The following is a 19,550-nucleotide window of genomic DNA, read 5'->3' as shown; positions in this document are numbered from 1 at the left end:
CTGCTAGCTAGATTCGAGCACATTAAAACTGAGTTGTTTGCCTACATATGCATATGCGTCAGGACCAGTTTTGACAAAAATTACCAAAATTGTCAAACCTAAGTGAATGCAGGAATATCTGCAGACAAAAAAAGTACACAAAAAATTAATTACATTTTAGAAATGATTTTACCCTTACGAAACGTAAGTGCACACTGAATTTTATATTAAGCAAACTTTATTAAATCCAGACTGACGTAAACTTGATAAAGAGTAAAGTTGACTCTAGATTTAGGATAGTTTACTTAATATAGAATTTATACTGCATTTATATGCTCTTCAAAGGGAGGAAATTATTTTTTGGAAATTGTTCTTTGTCTAAATAATTTCATAATATCGATGATAAATGTTACGTCATTATCTGTACGACGACTTAACTTATGCAGACCCCACCCACACCTATTAAGGCTACTGGAACAAATTTGAAGGTTGTAACCCGTACCACTGGTGCTGATCACACCAGTGATACGGGTCTCAATCCGACCCACCCGTGGAGAAATCTATCCCTTCTGCCATCTGGCAATAGCCGGAAGATCTTTCTCCCACTCGGGAAGAACGAGGCAACCTTGCTCTCGTCTCAGCTTTCTTTTCCTCCTTCTTTTTCTCTCTTTGGAAAGACATTCAGTCTAATACCTCCTTATGAGCAACATCTTTATTTTAGGGTTCTTCTTCTTTAAATATTTTTATAGCGTGTAAAATAATTCATATTCCAGCTTTAAATAAATATTAGTTATTTAAGAGAACCCCCCTTTGTGTTGCCGTTATCATTTAACTGCTCTTCACCGAAAAGTCGGGATAACTTCCCCCCAGGAAGTTAGAATTAGGTCGCGAATAGGGACATAAGTACATATAAGAGGGAACATATCAATTTCACATCATCCTCCCTTCCCATTACAATTCAACCATATTCGTTACATGGTGCCGAACACCCTCTTCGGTTACGAACAGTTAAGTGCTCTCCTCCACCCCTTTTTTGCGGTGGAAAAGTGACAATTTTGGTGCGTTCATTGGCGTATGGAAAACGCCCACCAAAAAAAAAGTGTGCTCCATGGAACAGTGAAAACGCCCACCATATATTGAACAGTGAAAACGCCCCTTCTCCTACAAATTCATCTTGGATACGAGAAACACCCCACTCTATCATCATGGATTTCCTCGTCCAGGCTTTGAATTTATTTGCCTCACCGGTCACCAATACGACAATCGCCACAGAGGGAACTGAGACCACCGCCCCTTTGACCTCCGACTCACCATGGCCTTGGTTCGTGACGTGGTCATTGGAAACATTGGGCATCTCCTTCCTCGTCGGAATAGTACTTTATGGTCTGTATTGGTTAATCAAAAAAGGCTTGTCTAAAATTTTTGCACAGATTCCGCGTGGACAAAAGGACGTCGTCGCTCGTAAAAAATTGGACAAAGTCATCCAGTGGATGACCCAATTCAATGCAGAATTTGGTGGATTCCGTCAATTTCGTGATCTGGTCCAGGATGAGTCAATACAAATTTATGAATTGATTGATGAAATAACTACTGAGATTGCATCACTTTTGGTCAGAATTTCCGATCAGTTATCAAATAATATTGAGGAATGTAAGGCTCACGCTTCACGTGACCTTACTGAGAAATTTAATATTTTGAAAGGAAATTTAAATCGTATTGATAAGGAGTGCAATTTCTCTCAGATTCAACTAACTGAATCTATTGCTGGGTTACAGGAGCAGATTGACGACCTCCACGCCAGTGTCTCTCCTACTCCTGACCCGGTCCTCTCATCGATCCTCGGACCCCAATACCCCATTTCCGCGCCGGCCTCGGACTCTGTCAAAAATTACGTCGACAAGAAACTGGACAGCATCACGACCGGCATCGACCATTATCGTCGTTCCACCGCTGCCCGTATGGACGACACGTGCGACAAGATGAGAGCTGAAATAAAAACCCTACGCGGAGAAATTGAAGCAATCAAAAAGCAATCAATGTATCCTCCTCCCCAAACTTTCACACCGCTCTCATCACCCTCCACCACTCCCACCACGCCAATTATCATCAGTTCCGTGACGATCCCTCCACCCTCCACTACTACGCCATTCACCGCCCCCACAATTTCCTCGGTCCCTCCACCACCAAATCCATCCACGGCTCCGCCCACTCAAGCTCCTATTATCATTCCCGATGGCACCATCATTGTACCTCCGCCCACCGGTATCCCTTCCACCACCCCGGTCGTTTATCACTCTGTTGGAAACATTCCTCCTCCCAAATTCCTACCAAACTTGGATACGGCAGAGAATTTTTTGAATGAATTGGAAGGCTTTATGCGTCGCAAGCGTCTTGACCCTATGGATTGGATTCTTATGCTTCCGTCGGTTTTCTCATCTGACCGCAAGCAAAGTACATGGTGGCAGCGTACCAAATTAGTGGCTCAAACATGGGGAGAATTCAAATCCCACTTCATCATCATGTACGGATCGGACTCGGACAAGATGAATTCACTTGAGAAGCTCCTCAACCGTCGCCAAAGGGACAATGAAGACTTTCACACTTTTGCACTGCAAATGGACATGCAGTACCGAAAAGTTTACAACGTGGCTCCCCTTGCAAATGAGTCCGAAGTATTGCAATTCGTCTCCGAACGTGCGCTCCCTCATCTCCGGATCCCTCTTCTCGGTTGTGGTGCTTCCACCCTCGTTGAACTCATCAATTTCGGGAAGAAAATTCAGGCCGCCACCGACATTGACAAGCGCCCCTCTAAGTCTTCACCCACCCACATCAAGAATGGACATAAATCCAACAACGGTGACAAGGCTGAGGGACAATCTTCATCATCAAAATCCCACCCCACCGCCAAGAACGACAACAAATCAGGCAACTTTTCCCGGCGCACTTTCACTTGCGCCAATTGCCCTGGATCCACTTCCCACAGTACTTCACGCTGCTTCAAGGGAAAACAACAGGCCAACGTCGTCCGGCAGGCACAAGGATCTGAGGTCTCGGGAAACGGAGAGGAGGAGTAGACATTGGCGGGTGTGTCATCTCTCATCCTTTACTATTTAACCCGAAACGAATCATTCCTCAAATAAATGTAAATACTTTTTTTGGTTCTTTTTCTGCTTTAGTTGATAGTGGTAGTACAATCTCAGTAGTATCTCGGTCCATCCTTCCTAAACACATTAAACTTTCTAAATGGGTACACGGACCGGTACTCATGCTCGACAATACCGAAGCTTTCCCCAGTGGTACTATAAGACTTAAAGTGACCCTTGAATCTCGTTCATTTTTTCATGATTTCGCGGTGATGGAATCTTCTCACCACTTTCTTTTGGGCACTGATTTTCAACACCACTGCGGATTTGCTTTTGACATGTGTGATCTGGTGTGGGGATTTTCGGACACTTTTTGTAAAACTCGATATCCTCTAAAGGTAGTTCATACGTCCGCCCACACCACACACAATCTAATTCTCTTGTCTGATTTTGAGCAAGACGAGATCAAGGAATTGCTTAAACGATTCCCTGATGTCATCGATGCTCCCTTGGGTCGCATTAAAGGTGTCCAACACCGCATTAAATTAATTGAAGAGCGCCCCAAGCGATAACGCCCATACCCGGTTTCTCAGCACAAGCATGAGGAAATTTGCCGTCAGGTCGATGACATGTTAAAGCTTGGTGTCATTCGTAAAACCAAATCTCCTTATGCTCACCCCATTCTGTTACGTGAGAAGCCGGATGGCACATTCAGATTTTGTGTCGATTTTCGCCACATAAACAAACTGACTCCCAACGACAGTTTCCCTATACCCAGAATCCAGGACATTTTACGACGTCTAGCGGACGCCAAATACCTTAGCACAATGGATGCTGAAAAAGGTTATTGGCAAATTGCTATGGAAGAAAAGTCTAAAAAATACACTGCCTTCTGCACTGAAAGGGGCCTGTTTGAGTTTAATTCTATGGCCTTTGGACTCAAGAACGCTGGTGCTTCTTACCAGCGCATGATGAATGAGTTACTTGAGGGTCTGACCAATTTTTGCCTTGTTTACCTGGATGACGTGATCGTCTTTAGTAAGACATTTGGTGATCATAAGCGTCATCTGGAAATTGTTTTGAAGAGGTTTCGAGACGCCGGACTTACTCTTAAACGTTCTAAATGTTTTTTTGGCAAATCTTGGGTTGAATTTTTAGGACATACGGTCTCTGAAAATGGCATCGGGATGAAGGCGGACGCAGTCAAAGCGATCCAAAAGATCTCATCCGACACCATCAAGACTCGCAAAGACCTGAAAGGGTTCTTGGGTATGATTGGGTGGTACCGACACTTTATTGAGCGTTTCGCCGACCTCGCTGAGCCTCTAAATGAGCTGACGTCACCGAAACGAAAGTTTAAATGGTCCCCCAAAGCACTCCAAGCTTTTGAAAACCTGAAATCTGCTATTGTTTCCGATTTGGTTCTTGCCCACCCTCTTTTTGGCAAACCATTCATTGTTCGCACGGACAGTAGTAGAACAGGTATGGGAGCAGTCCTCTCCCAAATTAACGATGCGGGTGAGGAAAAAGTTATTTCTTTCGCCAGTAAAACGGTCAACCCCGCACAAAGAAATTATTCCACTTCGGAGCAGGAATGTCTAGCCGTAGTTTGGGGGTTGGAGAAATTCCGCGAGTACCTCGACGGACACGAGTTTATTCTCCAAACCAACAATTCCGCCCTTGTCTACCTGGACACCATGAAAAATTCCAACCAACGCCTTATGCGCTGGTCTTGGAAGCTCCAGGAGTGGTCCCCTTATATACAACATATTAAGGGCCGAGACAACGTCGTAGCTGACTTTTTCTCTCGTCATTCCAGCCCCGATAATACACAAATCGAGAGAGAGGGTGACTATATGTATCCTCCGATCCGTGTATGCAAGCTCTCTCTCACGTGTAATTTAGACCGTGACGTTATTCGCGCACACCAAGAACAGTGTCCGGGTGAAATGGCAGCGAATTATGCTGGTCCCGAATTTTCCACTATTAATGGAGTAGTTTACAAAATTATGGGCAATAAGACGCTTCCCGTCATCCCCACAACTTTACTCCCCAAATTTCTGGCCGAGTTTCATGACTCGCCACATAGTGGTCACTTAGGCGTCGAGAAGACAAAGCGCAAAATATCCTCTCGTGCATTCTTCACGCACATGCACAAGCGGATATCCGAATATATTCGGAGTTGCGATATTTGTCAGCGCGTCAAAATATCGAATCAGAAACCCCCTGGTCTCTTACAGTCATCTCCCACAGAAGCTCCTTGGGAGACGCTTTATACCGACTTAATGGGTCCGTATGTAAAATCACATCCTGGGGGGTATACACATATCTTAGTCGTAATCGACGGCTTTAGCAAATGGACGGAAATTTTTCCTCTCCGTAATGCTACCGCCGTCGCAGTGGGCAAGGTTCTGGAAGAACAAGTTTTCTGCCACTTTGGCATGCCCAAAACTCTCGTGAGTGATAATGGCACGTCTTTTACGGCCAATATCATCTCTTATTTATGTAAACAATGGCAGGTTCAGTTAAAATTTACCTCCCCTTACCATCCTCAGTCAAATTTGACAGAACGAGAGAACCGTACCATTAAAACTATGATTCGAGCGTATTTAGACGGTCAGCCACATAAAAACTGGCCTAAATATCTCCCATTTTTCCGGTTCGCAATTAACTCTTCTGTTCAGGACTCGACCGGTTTCTCTCCGGCTAAAATTTTACTTAATAAAGAGCTTTCCGTCCCTTTTGACATTTCCACTCAACTTTCCGAGGCAGAATTAACTCTCTTAAAAAGTTCAATCGAGAAGCCTCAGCGCGACATAATTTTTGATAGGGCTCAGGAATACTCTCAATTGCTCTCTCTAGTTACAGATAACCTAAACCGAGCCAAAGCAAAGCAAAAACACGACTATGACCAGAGACGGCGCCACGATGAGTTTCGCGTGGGAGATTCCGTCGTCATTCAATCCACGATCCGGTCTGATAAAGATAAAGGCGTCGCAGCCGGACTCGCCCCACTTTACCGCCCCGATATTGCCCAGATCCACGAAGTCCTCTCCAATCTTACCTACAAAATCATCTTCGAGGACGGAACGATTTATGGACCCATCCATATTCAACGCTTACGGCGATACATCCATCGTGACGCAGATCCTTCTGCTCCGCCACAACTTTCACCAGCCACAGAGCCATCACCACCATGTGAAGTTGTCGTGTCACCACATAATTTTGACAATAATGTAGATATTAATTTATGTACAGATTCTAATATTGATATTACTACAGGTGCCCCTGACACCATTTCCCCTCTTCCACTACGACGACATACAACGGGATGCCCTCTCTCGTGGACGAATCGGCAGCACAGCCGCCCATTCGCCGCAGTACCCGCTCAACACGACGACCTGCACGGTACGGTCCGTTGCGCCCGAATTCACAGCAGGGACATAAGTACATATAAGAGGGAACATATCAATTTCACATCATCCTCCCTTCCCATTACAATTCAACCATATTCGTTACAAGGTCAACAGATAACACGTGGCATGCACATGCCCCAACCCAAAAAGATAAACAAGACGGTCATAAACTTTATAAAAGCCTTCACTCAGCATTTTGTAGTCCTAAGAAATATTTTCTAGACATTTTTAGCTATCGGTATCATTTTGATACCAAATTTTAGCAACTTTGATACCAAGAATGCAGTTTCTGTCGGACTATGCAACATTTCCAACAGTGTAGTTAAACTAAGGATCCTAAATAATCTTATCTTGTCAGACTACATCTGATTTCGAAATGGTCATGCTGACAGTGAAATTTTGGACACCTCGCTTCCTGTTTCCCATTGATTGTCATCCACATATTTAGTATATGTACATATACTTGTTTAATTTCACCCAAGTGCTGCTCTGGAAATCAAACATTTAGTTTGAATGTCAGAAATATTTTTTAACACAATTTTTTTGTTACTAATTAAAATCTTTGCACAATGAGGGTATTCATGATGAAAAAGTGGTAAGGATTCGTACTAAATAATTTCATAAAGTTAACATTTCCATCAGCGTACCTTTTCATTTCAGGGAGTGGATCAAAAATGGAATTTCAAACCATCCAGATGAAAAAATGGGAATGAAAAAAACGGTGCTATAAACTGAAGAGGCCTTTAGCCGAGAGAACTGAAAAACAAATTTTTTAAAATTATAATTCACAACCTGCTAGATACCTAGCAAATTTAAGTAAAGAATTATCTAGAAATATTCATCAATCAACTTATGTATCAAGCCTTTCCATAAGTCTCATGAGATTGATCGGTAGCAAGTGAAACATCAGGAGTAAGAAAGAGATTGATAATAATTTCTCAAAAAGAAAAAAAGTCCAAAATTTGAGAAGAAAAACATTAAAAAGATAAAAATTTTACCTCCAGTTTTCCACAAAATACGAAAGAAATACTTTCTTTAGAAATTTTGGGGTCAGGGTAATTTATGCAGAACATGAATTTGTATATTTCGTTCCTAAAAAATTGTTATAAAAATGTCTGCATATTCATTTTGTCCCCAATAGGTTAACCGGTTTACATAAATATTTAATACTTACGCCTATTTAAAACAGATCGATATCGATAAGCAAAGGGCGACGACGAATTTAATATTTTACGTGTGAAAAATCCACCAGCTTGGCGTCCAAGATGACCGATGCGACCATACTGCCAACCCGGAATTAAACGTGGAAGCTGACAGCGAAAATAGGGACACGTCACCAACCGCGTCTTGCAGCAAGACTGTTGCCCAATGTAATTAATTACTTACAAATTGGGAAAACCCACTAATCATGTCGTTTATAAATGGTAGAAATTTTCTTACTGAAAATATTTTATGGCTTCAAGACAATACTAATTTAAGTATTAAAATAACGGAAAAGTTTTAAGTTGCGTAAAATAAGTATGCATAAGTTTTTATTACTGAAACGTGGGTAGTTTTTGACCCATAAATATATTTTTTTTTGTTGCCGCTGCTTATTTCTTAATGTTAAAAAAGAGGCGATTTGTTTACGAAAACAAATCCATTGTTCGTATGTATATATCGCAAATGAATTCCGGTATGAGAAAATAAATTATATTGAGGGTATTCATTATTTCTTCGTATCCTTAGTATCGTAAAATAGTTTACGAAGATAAAACAAGGGGTCCGGTTTCGTAAAAATCGTAAGCGTAGTAACGCGTTTTTCGATGACAAAATCTTACGACGCTTACAAAATATCGTAAGCGTCGTAAGTTATTTTACGATACGAAGAATACTAAAGATACGAAGAGATAACGAATACCCTCATTGTTTAGCAGAACGAATTAAATTTTACTGTTCAAAGTCTTACAATACACTTGTTTTTTAGCATAAGATGTGGTTTGGGTGAATATTTACACATTAAATAAACGGATTTTATGGGAAATATTAAATCTGTATAGCATTCTTGGTACTGTTAAGGTTACGACGAGATTTTGTAAGCATCGTAAAATTTTGTCATCAAAAATCCCCTTGCTACGGTTACGATTTTTATGAAGCTTAACTTCACCCCACCTGTTTTCTTTTCTTCGTAAACTATTTTATGGTACTAGGGACGAGTATGGTACGATAAATAAATGAGAAAATACTTATTTAATAATTTCCCACAAAATCAGACATTTATGCATACATACACAATCTCGTTTATCAAAGCGTTGACTCCACGATTTCCTCTGACGTATGCAAATATGTATTTTGAGCTGGATTTACTTCACTTAACGGGCAAACATTCACTCCGTTATGTAAATATGATTTACAGGAAGACAAATTTCAATTGGTCCATACGCTCACAAATTTGTAGATCATGTCCAATCAGAGGTTTGATTCCATTCCATTCCTGCAGACTCGCAGAATGCAAGAGACATAAATAAGTAACTCAACTAACTTCACAATTTTGTCGGTTCGTTCATCCCTCAGGATATTTACGAGTCATAAATCGCACACTTAATCCAATTTTAACACTCATAATAACTAAGGATCTATTTTAATTTGTTTATTTAATAAACCAATCCCACACTGAGATATTTAGTTACAAAAATGAATTCAACTGATGAAAAACGAGAAGAACAAAGACTTGCCGCGGTTCAACGACATCAAGCTGTGTACAAAAAAGCGGCAGCGGTGACCAGGAACAACGCGCGGATTAAGCGATTGGCCGAGTTAACTGAGAAAGCGGCACGTTTAGGGATTTCGGATGGGTATCCACTTGGCATCGGTGTTAAAGAATTAGCTAATCAAAATTCTGGAGGAGAAGGTAAGTAGAGAAAATGCTTATATTTGCATATGTATTTAATTAATTAACGAGGGATGTAACTGAGGTGTTAAACAAGTTAGTAGTCGACATCAATACCAAAATATTCACAGTAGTTAACTTACTTATGTGAAGTGACGGAATTTTAACTTGTTCTTAAGTTATGCAAATGTAACGAAAATATTTGTTTAGGATGTTTAAAATATTTGTGTATGCAAATAGTTTTCCCTCCTCGCCCGTTCCTACATAAATAAGTACTAACCTTAACTTGTTTCACACCTCGAAAATAGCACGACAGAAGTTCAAATATAATATTAGATGATTGATTAATAGATCCTACAGGTGATTCTCGAATGAGTTGGGCTGATCGAATGCAGCAGCAGCACAATGAGGCAAATAATCCCCGAGTGGAAGAACAATTGGTAATCCAGCGTCATACAGAAAGTAGGAAAGTTGCATAGTTCAAAATCCAAAATATTTACAGCATAAGATGGAGAACGTTACATACTTCATGGACCCCTCCTTAAGAGCGAAACTCAATTATCACAACTCGTTTTTTTTAAATTAGGAATAATGACTAAATGAAAATCTATTACATTTGATGTGTATTTTGTAATTAGGGAAACGTCACTCAACATGATGGACAAATTAGAAGCCTAGAAGTTGACCAAGGTCACGTCAATGACATGATGGCAAGAGAAAGAGTAAAATTTTTATATATAACCGCATACCTAACTATGTAACGATGTACATAGGTTCCCTAAATATCTAACGATCTTGATTTCATAATTTAGAACAACATTGACATAAGAGCTCAATTAAAGACGCTCGTCACCTTGGAAGAAAAGGTTGCAAAATTAATGACTATGCCACCACCGGATGTCGTCATCTTGCAGAAGAACTTGAAGAAGTTGAACAAGCTCAAGACTGCTCTTTCCACCAGGAACGATCAGACTTATTCTTCCCAACCAATCATAAGGGCAAGTTTATCTTGTTTACTGTATGTATACACATATTTGTCTTACCAATACACCGTTAGAAATCTTAACGCAGGTATTAATGTCTTGCTCCTAAATAGACTCGGTATTAAAATTATACCAATCCGTAAAAATTTGCTACCAATATGGTCAAGTTTGAATACCAAGTTATTACATACTACGCAGCAGCACTATAATACCAGTTGGATAGTCATACATATATGAATACAACTTGATATTAATTAAATACTTAAGTAGCGCCTCACAAAATTGTCCCTATCTGAAAGTATAAAAACCCAATATACATACATACATATGTACATGCAAATGTATGTACCTCGTAAAGTCAAGCCTACTAACAAATTTTTTACCCGCATACAATATTACAAACATCAATCTGCAAGTAATTCCGTTTCCTTTTTAATCATAGTCTTCCGAAAACCTAAGAAATAGGGAGATCGCCCTTCAGAACAAAATTTCCACGCTCTTGACTACTCAACAACGTGCGTTGTCCATTCTGGAAACTATCGAGGAAGACACACCCCTCGTAAAACAATGGATCTCCAAGGCAACCAAAGTCTTCCAAAGTTTGGAGCATCTCATTCCCACTATACTCGAGGAATGGAACGATATTCGTGATAAGCTCGGGAAGCTTGTGCAGCTCTGTGAAAATTTAAAAGTTACCTGTGACCAATCTTTATTCCAGTCGAATAAAATTAATGGCTTGATTACCGAGCTGACGGTGGACTGGGGAACATTGGCGGAACTGAAACAAGCTTATTTCGCAAAGGATAAAAAGGTGAATTACATATTTCTACATAAGTATTCTGAGTAAAATTTGATATTCTTTCATGTAGAAATTTATCACGATTTCCTCTAAACATTGGACACAATTAAGTATTTACACTATCTCTGCATTTATATTTAGGGATTTGTGCTGAAAAGTTCGGTTCCGTAGAATTAAACCCACAGAAATTATGTAGGATTTTGCAAAAAAATATGTAGAATACTTAAAATAGATACACACCGAGATTTTGAGATTTACTGCAGAATTTGATTCTAGATAGTGATTTCTACCTTGTTGTAAAACGGGATTTTGAATTAATCTATAGACGAATAATAAAGTTGAGTGTTAAATATTTCACACAGATTGTCTGCTCGATTTGTTTGGTGCAAGATGTCGACTACGTTTTGGCGTGTGGACACCCTTTTTGCGGAAACTGTGTTGAGCACATGACAATCTGCGCATCGTGCCGGAAACCAATTTATGGAATGACAAGAATTTATTGGCAAATGTAAATTGATAGCTTTTATCTTTCGAGAAAACAGGTACTTAAATTGATTAAATTCATTCAAACCAGGAATTAACCGTAAACCTTATCGAAGTAAATGTTAACATTAATTCAATATTAACTTTTGCTCAATATATTATTTCAAATATGTATATACTAGCAAATAAGCCCGTCGCAAGACGGGCCAAAGCACTTAACTAATAACCTTACAAACATCTCGCAATTCGCTAATAAATATGTACATCTGTTTAACAACGTAACCTAAAAAATGATTTATTTTCTCTTTTTGTTTAACTATTTGTTTAACTCAATAAGTATGACATTAGTTCCTTAATACCTTGTTGTAAACAACATTGACGGTAAACATTTTATCACTATCTTCAAGAAGCTTGCCTTGTTTAGGACCGGTGACGATATTAATTTTCACATCAGACGACCGGCGTGCCCTTGACAACGCAACATAGCTGTCCGTGTGAGAATACTGGTTCCGGTAGATGAAGTCCTACTTTGTCGAAGGTCTGCCCTTGAGACTTGTTGATAGTCATCGCAAAGGCTAATTTAACTGGAAATTGTCGCCGGTGAAGGATAAATGGAAGATCCGGAGTTATAGGTGCCAAGTCAATCCGAGGAATGAAGACGAAGCGACCATTTGCTGTTCCGGATATAACTTCGGCGATAATTAAATTCGGCTTCAACTCCTTTACGATCAGTGGCGTACCTTTGCACAGACCTCTCTTTGTGTTAAGGTTTCTGAGGAGCATGATAATAGCACCAACTTTGAGCTGCAGAGAATGTGGAGGCATACCCGATGGATTTAGCCCATTTAGAAATTCAATAGGATAGTTATTAGCATCTTGGTCGCATTTATCTTCAATTGAATTCAGCACTTCCAGCACTTTGGCGTTAATCCCATCGACATGTTCATTCTTTGGTGACAAAATCGTTCTATTAGTGAATTGATGAATTGTTGTAGCTAAGAGTGATTTTCCATAAATTTCTTCAACAATATTGCCGGAGGAAATCAAGTCCTGGGGAATTTCAACTATGTCGTCCGGAAGATTGTCGTCATTTGTCAATGTTCCGTCGCCGATTGACAATATCCACTCGCTGTATTCAGGGTCAACTGATCTAACATTTTCGGTAAGATGCAAAAACCTAAACTCCTTCCATTGTCGTGAAGATTTTAGACATACTTCGATTATTCCAGCCTTAGTTCCGTGCACGACAACGGGTAAACATTGGCGAAAGTCGCCTCCGAGTAGCAGGACTTTACCACCAAATGGTGTTTCATTGTTCATAAGTTCCCTTAGAAGGCGATCGACAGCATTCAAGGCATGCGATGGGGCCATTGTTGATTCATCCCAAATTAGTAAACTCGCCTCTCTTAAGTTCTGAGCATCTTGAGAAGTTAGACGAATATCGGATACCGACGTCTCCACCAAAGGAACTGGCAATTTATATTGGGAGTGATATGTTCTACCATTTGGAAGGAGATTCGCAGCAATTCCAGTTGAAGCAACGGTTCCTTCCCCACGAAGGGACGCAATCAAAGTCTCATAAACGAAAGTTTTTCCTGTTCCACCCGGACCATCAAGGAAGAAGCATTTTGATGTTAGGGCGGCGTCCGAAATAGCGTCCCAGATGACAGAAAATGATTCATGCTGCTTGTCGTTCAAAGAGCAAAATAGTTCCATTCCACGGGATGCTTCAGCAGAAACATCAAAGTCGTATATCAAATCCACTGGGACCCAAATTGGTGCTGGTAGGCCGACTTCAATGCATCGCTTTCCGTGAAGCCATAATACGCTTTCTACTTCGGTCAAGGCTAAATTTTCACAGTGGATGATGCAATTTTCATGGTTATTTCGATGGGCAAAGTCTTCACACTTCGCTTGCTTGAAGTTCATCCAGAGTGTGTTAACGTCATTAGGGAGACCAAACACACAGATTAGGGCAAACAGTTCTCTCATTTGTTTTGGCATACTTGCAACTGCAGCTTCTTCTAGAGTCAGCAACCAAACTGAGTCGTCGTTGAGCAAACCATATTTCTTTGCCGTATCTTGAAAATTTGGGCATAGTGTTCCGTCCACGGTTCTTATATCATCATAAGATGTTGCACCACGGACATGAAGCAGCAATAACCTCAGGTAGTACCTACATTTATATACATTGATTAGTTTAGATGAATAATTTGATTAGAACTTTAAGCAAGGTAAATTAAATCTATGTATACTACCTTTCAGAATCTTTCATGTTTACAGCATACCTTCTGCCAATAACATTGTTTCCTGCTTGTATGCGCTTGATCCACTTCCCCTTGACAAATCGGTAATGTCCTGGGATCTCGGTATAAAGTAGCTCCCTGGCGCTTTCATCTATTGTATTAAGATCGAACCAAGCTGACAAAGTAGTTCTTCTAGCACCTACTTCGAGGATCTCATCGGCTAGTTTCTCAGGGTCGAAAACGATACTCTGAAAGTCCTCCAAATGCACTTGCAGTCGAACAATGGTATGAGACTGTTTGTGCATATTGAACCCAAAAATACGCCATGCCCCCTCAGCTGCACCCACCCATCGAGATTCCAAGAATGATTCGACTTCGTTATGCTGAACATTTCCTTCCTTCACAACAATTCTGGCACAATCGTATCCCTTGTAGACGTATTTATAGAGGTATTTGACGCTTTTGATGCTTGCGCAAACTTCAACATTTATATGACAATTGTATTTTAATAGAAGGTATGGATTGTACGGGACAACCCAAAGATTATTTACTTCGTGCCTTCCCACTGTAGTGGATATTCCATTGTCCCGTCGTCGATACCTTGGGTAGCCGTTTAAATTAGCCACTGTAACCTCTTGAAATTCCTTTGGAAACTCCTTGGTGCATTTTGATTTGTCCATGCATGGCGATAGCATGTTTTTTGACCCACAAGGGCCATGAATCATATGAGACTTGACATACTGATAGAGCCTTGGATTGTCGAATGCATTGGGAACTTCTGCACACACAATCTTGTCAATAATTTCTGTGTTTGATGGTTTTGAGCTTGGCTCCAGAATTAGTAGAATATGTGCGTGTGGTAGTCCTCGTTTCTGAAATTCGATGACATGGACAACTCCGACGACCTTTCCAAATATATGTTTCTCTTGCAAGTCATCCAGCAGCTCCTTCAGCTTAATATTGAAGACCCTGGCAACCAGGTCTGGGCGATTTTCAGAACATTGTCCTGGTTCAAGATTCTCGACAATCTCTATCCATTTGGGGTTGCACGTCATAGTGATGAACAGGTCTGGCTTCCCGTATTTACGAACCATTGCCATTGCATCCTGGTAGTTTTGTTGCATGTTCCTTGGGCTTCCAGGAAATGAAGAAGGCAAGATGATTGCTTTCCCCGGTTGAACTCCAGCAAGATCAGCCTCAGAATTAAGATGATCCATTAAACCCTTGTAATGTTCTACTCGAAGTTTCTTCTGGTTTGTCTTAATATAATTAAGTCGATTAGCCTCCATCTTAACATACGAATCCACGATGTACTGCTGGGTTAATCGTCCAGCGCTAAGGAAGGCGTTGAATCTTTTTCGAATCGCAAATTGATAGCCACACCATCGCATCTGGGTCAGCTGCTTTCCATCTGTAAGTCGTAGTTTCATATTCCAGGCTTGGTCGGAAAATGGGAAGAGTAAAGGATAGGTCAATGCATCAATATTTGGGTCTAAGAAGTATAAGGTCTTGGTTTTTCTTATATTGGAAGTGCTGTCGGATCTTAAATGTATGCGGAGATCTCGCTCAAGGGGTGGCTCCCCGTCAGAGTTTTTAAACACAATGGCAACTTCGTTTGACCTTGGTGCATTGTATACCCTCAAATCCATTGATCTATCTTGTATAATTGTCATTGATACTTCAGGCGGAGCAATTCCCATTTTCATAGCTTCAGTTTCAGACTCTTGCTCAACTTCAAACAACATTCTATATGCTTCAGTGAACTTGTTATTTTGCGACATCCATTCGCTTAGGATTTTCATGAGGTCTATGTTACACCCGGAATTCTCGGAAGTGTTAATACGTTGATTACTTGCCTCGTTAGGATCAAAAATGTACAGTTGGGAGTACTTTGGGCTATCTCCTTCATCGGGATGCAAGTTTCCGGTTAGATGATAAATCTGCCCATGGATTCGAAAAGTGTAGGGACCACGTCCTTTAGCCGAATAAACGTTAGCTCCCATTGAGGCAAATGCTAAGGCACTGTTAAAAGATCGGACATTCTCCATAAAATTCTTCGAGTGCTGGTGTTTTCCGGTCATTAAATCTTGAATGAGCTGACACATTTGAACTTGTGGTTCTTTTATTCTTCCTTTCTTGCAACAATAAGTGAAGCTGTTTCCTTTCGGCCATTCATCCTTGAAATTTATTGACCCGCATTCTTCGCATAGGATTGGCATACTTCCACAATTCTGTTCAGAAACAATGGATTCATCAACTTCGGAAGATACGCCCGATTGATACGTCGAGGGGGGAGTAGATTTTTTCTGATTACGCCGATAGGTGCCCCGTAGTTTTTCAGCTTCTCGAAACTTCTCAGCTAAAACTGGATCAATGTTGGCTCGATTTTGACGCCGCCGTATAGTCGATGGTCTTGGCTCGGGCTCAACTACAAGTCAAGATATTCTATCATCAAAATTATTAACTCAACATTTTCAGAAATTAATAATGTTTTACTATACTATTTTCATTATTCAAAACTTCGTGAAGACTTGTGGCTAATTTATTTGACTTTCTAATTCGATCTTTCTCTCTCTGCAATGATTTTTGCTCTTCAGTCAGCCGTCCTCTTAAGCGTGACATGCGGGATGAGGATGTGGATTGGATTGAAACACTGGCCATTTTATTGGAATCCAAATGGTCATAAAATTAATTTGTTAATCGGTAGCGTTATTTATTGCGCTAGCTATTTTGTTCCTAAGATAATACCCACCTATGCAAAAATTGTCAAAATAAATAAATTTTCTATCTTGCGAGCTTAGCAACCGTGGTTTTTTGCAATTTTCACTATGTTGCGGTTTGCTTAATTAATGTGTTTCATAGAAATGCTAATCACTAAAGTAGGTACTGGATATTTGAGCAGATATACTTACATAGTACATTTAGGAATTGATTTATATTTTAAGACAATTTTTTGATACTGGACCTAATAAAGCAATTTATTTAACTCTTTATAAAAACCCAATATCATTTACAATGAAGTTTTCTGACTGAACGCGCTACATCAATGGTATAAACAAAACCAATAACCCCTACACAAATTCGTATATCGTTATCGCTAATAATAAAGCTAAACCCCACTCATTTAATCCAATTACTCGTTAATATCAACTTCATCCTCTGTTGTTCCATAACCGCACTCACAATGATCTTCATCACACTCGGTATTTTTAGCGCCATCAATTCGGTTATCTGAATCTGTATGACTGGTGCCCAACATATCTTTTTCTAAGGCCGATACCTCGGTCACAAAGTTGTCGTCATCTAGGTAAGCGGGTTTCAATAGTTCTTCAACTGCTGATAGGGGTTCCGGCATACCTGCATTTTCTTACCCATCCTCCAACTAGGTTGGGAGCACACTTGCCGGAGTGGGAAGAACACTTGGCGGCCCGAAGCGCCGGCAAATTTTTTGGTACTTGTTTTTCTTTTTTTTAATTGAAGAAACATTTTTACAAAATACAAAACACTAAGGTCTAATTTAAGCAAAGTGGCCAAAACACCCAGGTCAAACACACAAGCTGAACAGAACACGAAGGTTTTAGAAAAGCCTAAGCAGAACAAAACACTCGGGTCTTAGCAGCCCAAGCAGAAACCTAAGCTGAATAGAACACTTAAAGACACAAGGAGAACAGACGACCCAGTTGTTAGAAAGACACAAACAGAACAGAACACTTAGGTCTTAGAAAGACACAGGTAGAATATACATTCGGGTCTTAGAAAGACACAAGCAGAACAGAACTCTTAAAAGACACAAGGAGAACAGAACACCCAGTTCTTAGAAAGACACAAACAGAACAGAACACTAAGGGCTTAGAAAGACCTAAGCAAAACAGAACACTCGGGTCTTATGAAGACACAAGCAGAACAGAACAATCAAATCTTAAAAAGACACAAGCAGAACAGAACACTCAGTTCTTGGAAAGACATAGGCAGAACAGAATACTCAGGATTTAGAAAGACGCAAAAAGATAAGAACATTCAAATCTTAGAAATGCCAAGGACGAACAAGAATTTGGTCTTACAAACACAAAGGGAGAAGAAAACACTTACGTCTGAAAATGACACAGGAAGATTAAAATTCTTAATTCAAATTTTTGGGCAGTTCAATAAATTGTCTAAGTAGGGGGGGAGATATCGTATGGCGTCCAAAATCATTATAAAGACGTGTGGTGTTATCACAACCAATTTAGCCATCGAATCGTCTGAAACCTATACAACGACCATTGTTTCTATGGATTTGTGCTCAAATCGGATTTAGGGAACGCAGAGATACGGTAATTTCGTTGATGCAGTTATCTCTACAATGAAACCTGCCTAGTCAACTTCCACTACCATCGAAATTATCGATTCCGGAAATCATTATAACCCTGGCAGGATTGAGCTGCATATATAAGAAAATCTTTGTATAATATAAACATATTTATACCACACAAAGGCGAGTTGAACACCTATCGAGATCGAGGCGAGTGCAAATATGGCACGCGAATACATAGGTACATAGGGTTTTAATGTTTATTACCTAGGTAGATATCGAATATTAGAGAACAAATTCTAGCTGAGCTGCATAGCCTTGGCGTGAATGTCACCGAATAAATATCACTAAATTACCTATGGGTGACCGGAGCATTAAGTTATTTTTTGGCGAGTAAACACCAAGGAGAACTATTTAATCCAAACCAAAATTTTAGGAAATTATCAAACCCCGCACACGCTAATCATTCAAGGAAGTGACCAATATTGGAAAATAATTAAAGCTTTAACCGATAGCTTGTCAATAGAAACTGTCACAGTTATTGTGAAGGTCCAAAATCGATTCCGAGAGGTGCTTAATTATAAGTTTCAACTACGAATTACAATTTTTGAATAACATCGACGCAAATAAAGAAGGGATCCTGATTTGAATCAACATTTTTGCATAATCACCAATCTCCAAAACATTTAGGCAAACAAGTTTTTTTCAACTTTCTAGGAGGACAACATCGCTAGTATACCCCATCCACTCTTAAGTCGGACTGTGATCCATGACCTGTGTAATTTGACATGGTAGGAAGTTGTTGATAAATCCTCTGGGATAGTATCGGTGGAAATCATACCAACCAGTTTTTGCTACGGAGGATTAATCTTTCTCCATTGTTCACCATCAATCCAACTTTTAGCAAAAACCATCCGCTTTGCGATTTTTCACCTGCCTGCCAAATGTTCTCGCTGATTTTTCGCAATTAACGTTCGAATTTTTCCAGGTGTTTCGCTGTCGAGCGAATGTTTCTTTGGCACAAGGCTGAAGTCTTATCCATTTCTCGCAAATAGGGATATTTGGAAGGTTTACTGTTTTAAGGACGCCTTTCCCAATGTTAACCGTAGCATGACTAACTAGTAGTTTTACAGGGAGTTTAGTTTTCATGAACAGCTTCCGTTGATAGTCGACCCTCACTGGGTTACATGAGTGAAGAAATGTATTTCTCCAACACTTTGACGGGTCAACTTTGTCGTATTCTCGTTGCAAATGATAATAATTTTTATTGAGATACTCTAAAGAAAGTTGTAGAAAATTTCCACAAGGTTGTGCAAAATTTTGTCCAAGGTTGGGTAAAAAAGAGGATGACATAACCGTGGGACAAATTTTACTCAACATTGTTGAGTAATCGTTTTCCAC

At 40.0% G+C, this 19,550-nt stretch overlaps 2 protein-coding genes across 4 annotated transcripts; one reads left to right on the top strand and one right to left on the bottom strand.

The window, feature by feature from the left end:
- The first annotated feature begins 8,847 nt into the window (after positions 1-8,847).
- Positions 8,848-11,903, top strand: LOC110861184. 3 transcript variants are annotated; one of them, XM_035844508.1, is made up of 6 exons: positions 8,848-9,368; positions 9,699-9,787; positions 9,986-10,069; positions 10,160-10,345; positions 10,773-11,141; positions 11,200-11,486. In XM_035844508.1, exons 1-6 carry the CDS (start codon positions 9,152-9,154, stop codon positions 11,281-11,283), a joined length of 1,029 nt encoding a protein of 342 aa, XP_035700401.1. In that variant the 5' UTR covers positions 8,848-9,151; the 3' UTR covers positions 11,284-11,486. The 3 variants fall into 3 exon arrangements, with proteins under 3 accessions (XP_035700401.1, XP_035700400.1, XP_021965986.1); XM_035844507.1 differs by lacking the exon at positions 11,200-11,486 and adding an exon at positions 11,492-11,903 and having other exon boundaries at positions 8,877-9,368; positions 9,708-9,787; XM_022110294.2 differs by lacking the exon at positions 11,200-11,486 and adding an exon at positions 11,492-11,903 and having other exon boundaries at positions 8,890-9,368.
- Positions 11,904-12,062: 159 nt separating this feature from the next.
- LOC110861154 lies at positions 12,063-17,213 on the bottom strand. Its single transcript, XM_022110262.1, has 3 exons — positions 17,042-17,213; positions 13,901-16,286; positions 12,063-13,788 (listed from the first exon to the last, which is right to left on the bottom strand). Exons 1-3 carry the CDS (start codon positions 17,211-17,213, stop codon positions 12,063-12,065), a joined length of 4,284 nt encoding a protein of 1,427 aa, XP_021965954.1.
- Between the last annotated feature and the right edge of the window lie 2,337 nt (positions 17,214-19,550).

This window comes from Folsomia candida, unplaced genomic scaffold (genome assembly GCF_002217175.1).
Source record: "Folsomia candida strain VU population unplaced genomic scaffold, ASM221717v1 Fcan01_Sc038, whole genome shotgun sequence".
NCBI classification, from domain to species: Eukaryota; Metazoa; Arthropoda; class Collembola; order Entomobryomorpha; family Isotomidae; genus Folsomia; species Folsomia candida.
The sequence above is the reverse complement of the archived record's forward strand: the minus strand, read 5'-3'. Positions and strand labels throughout refer to the sequence as shown.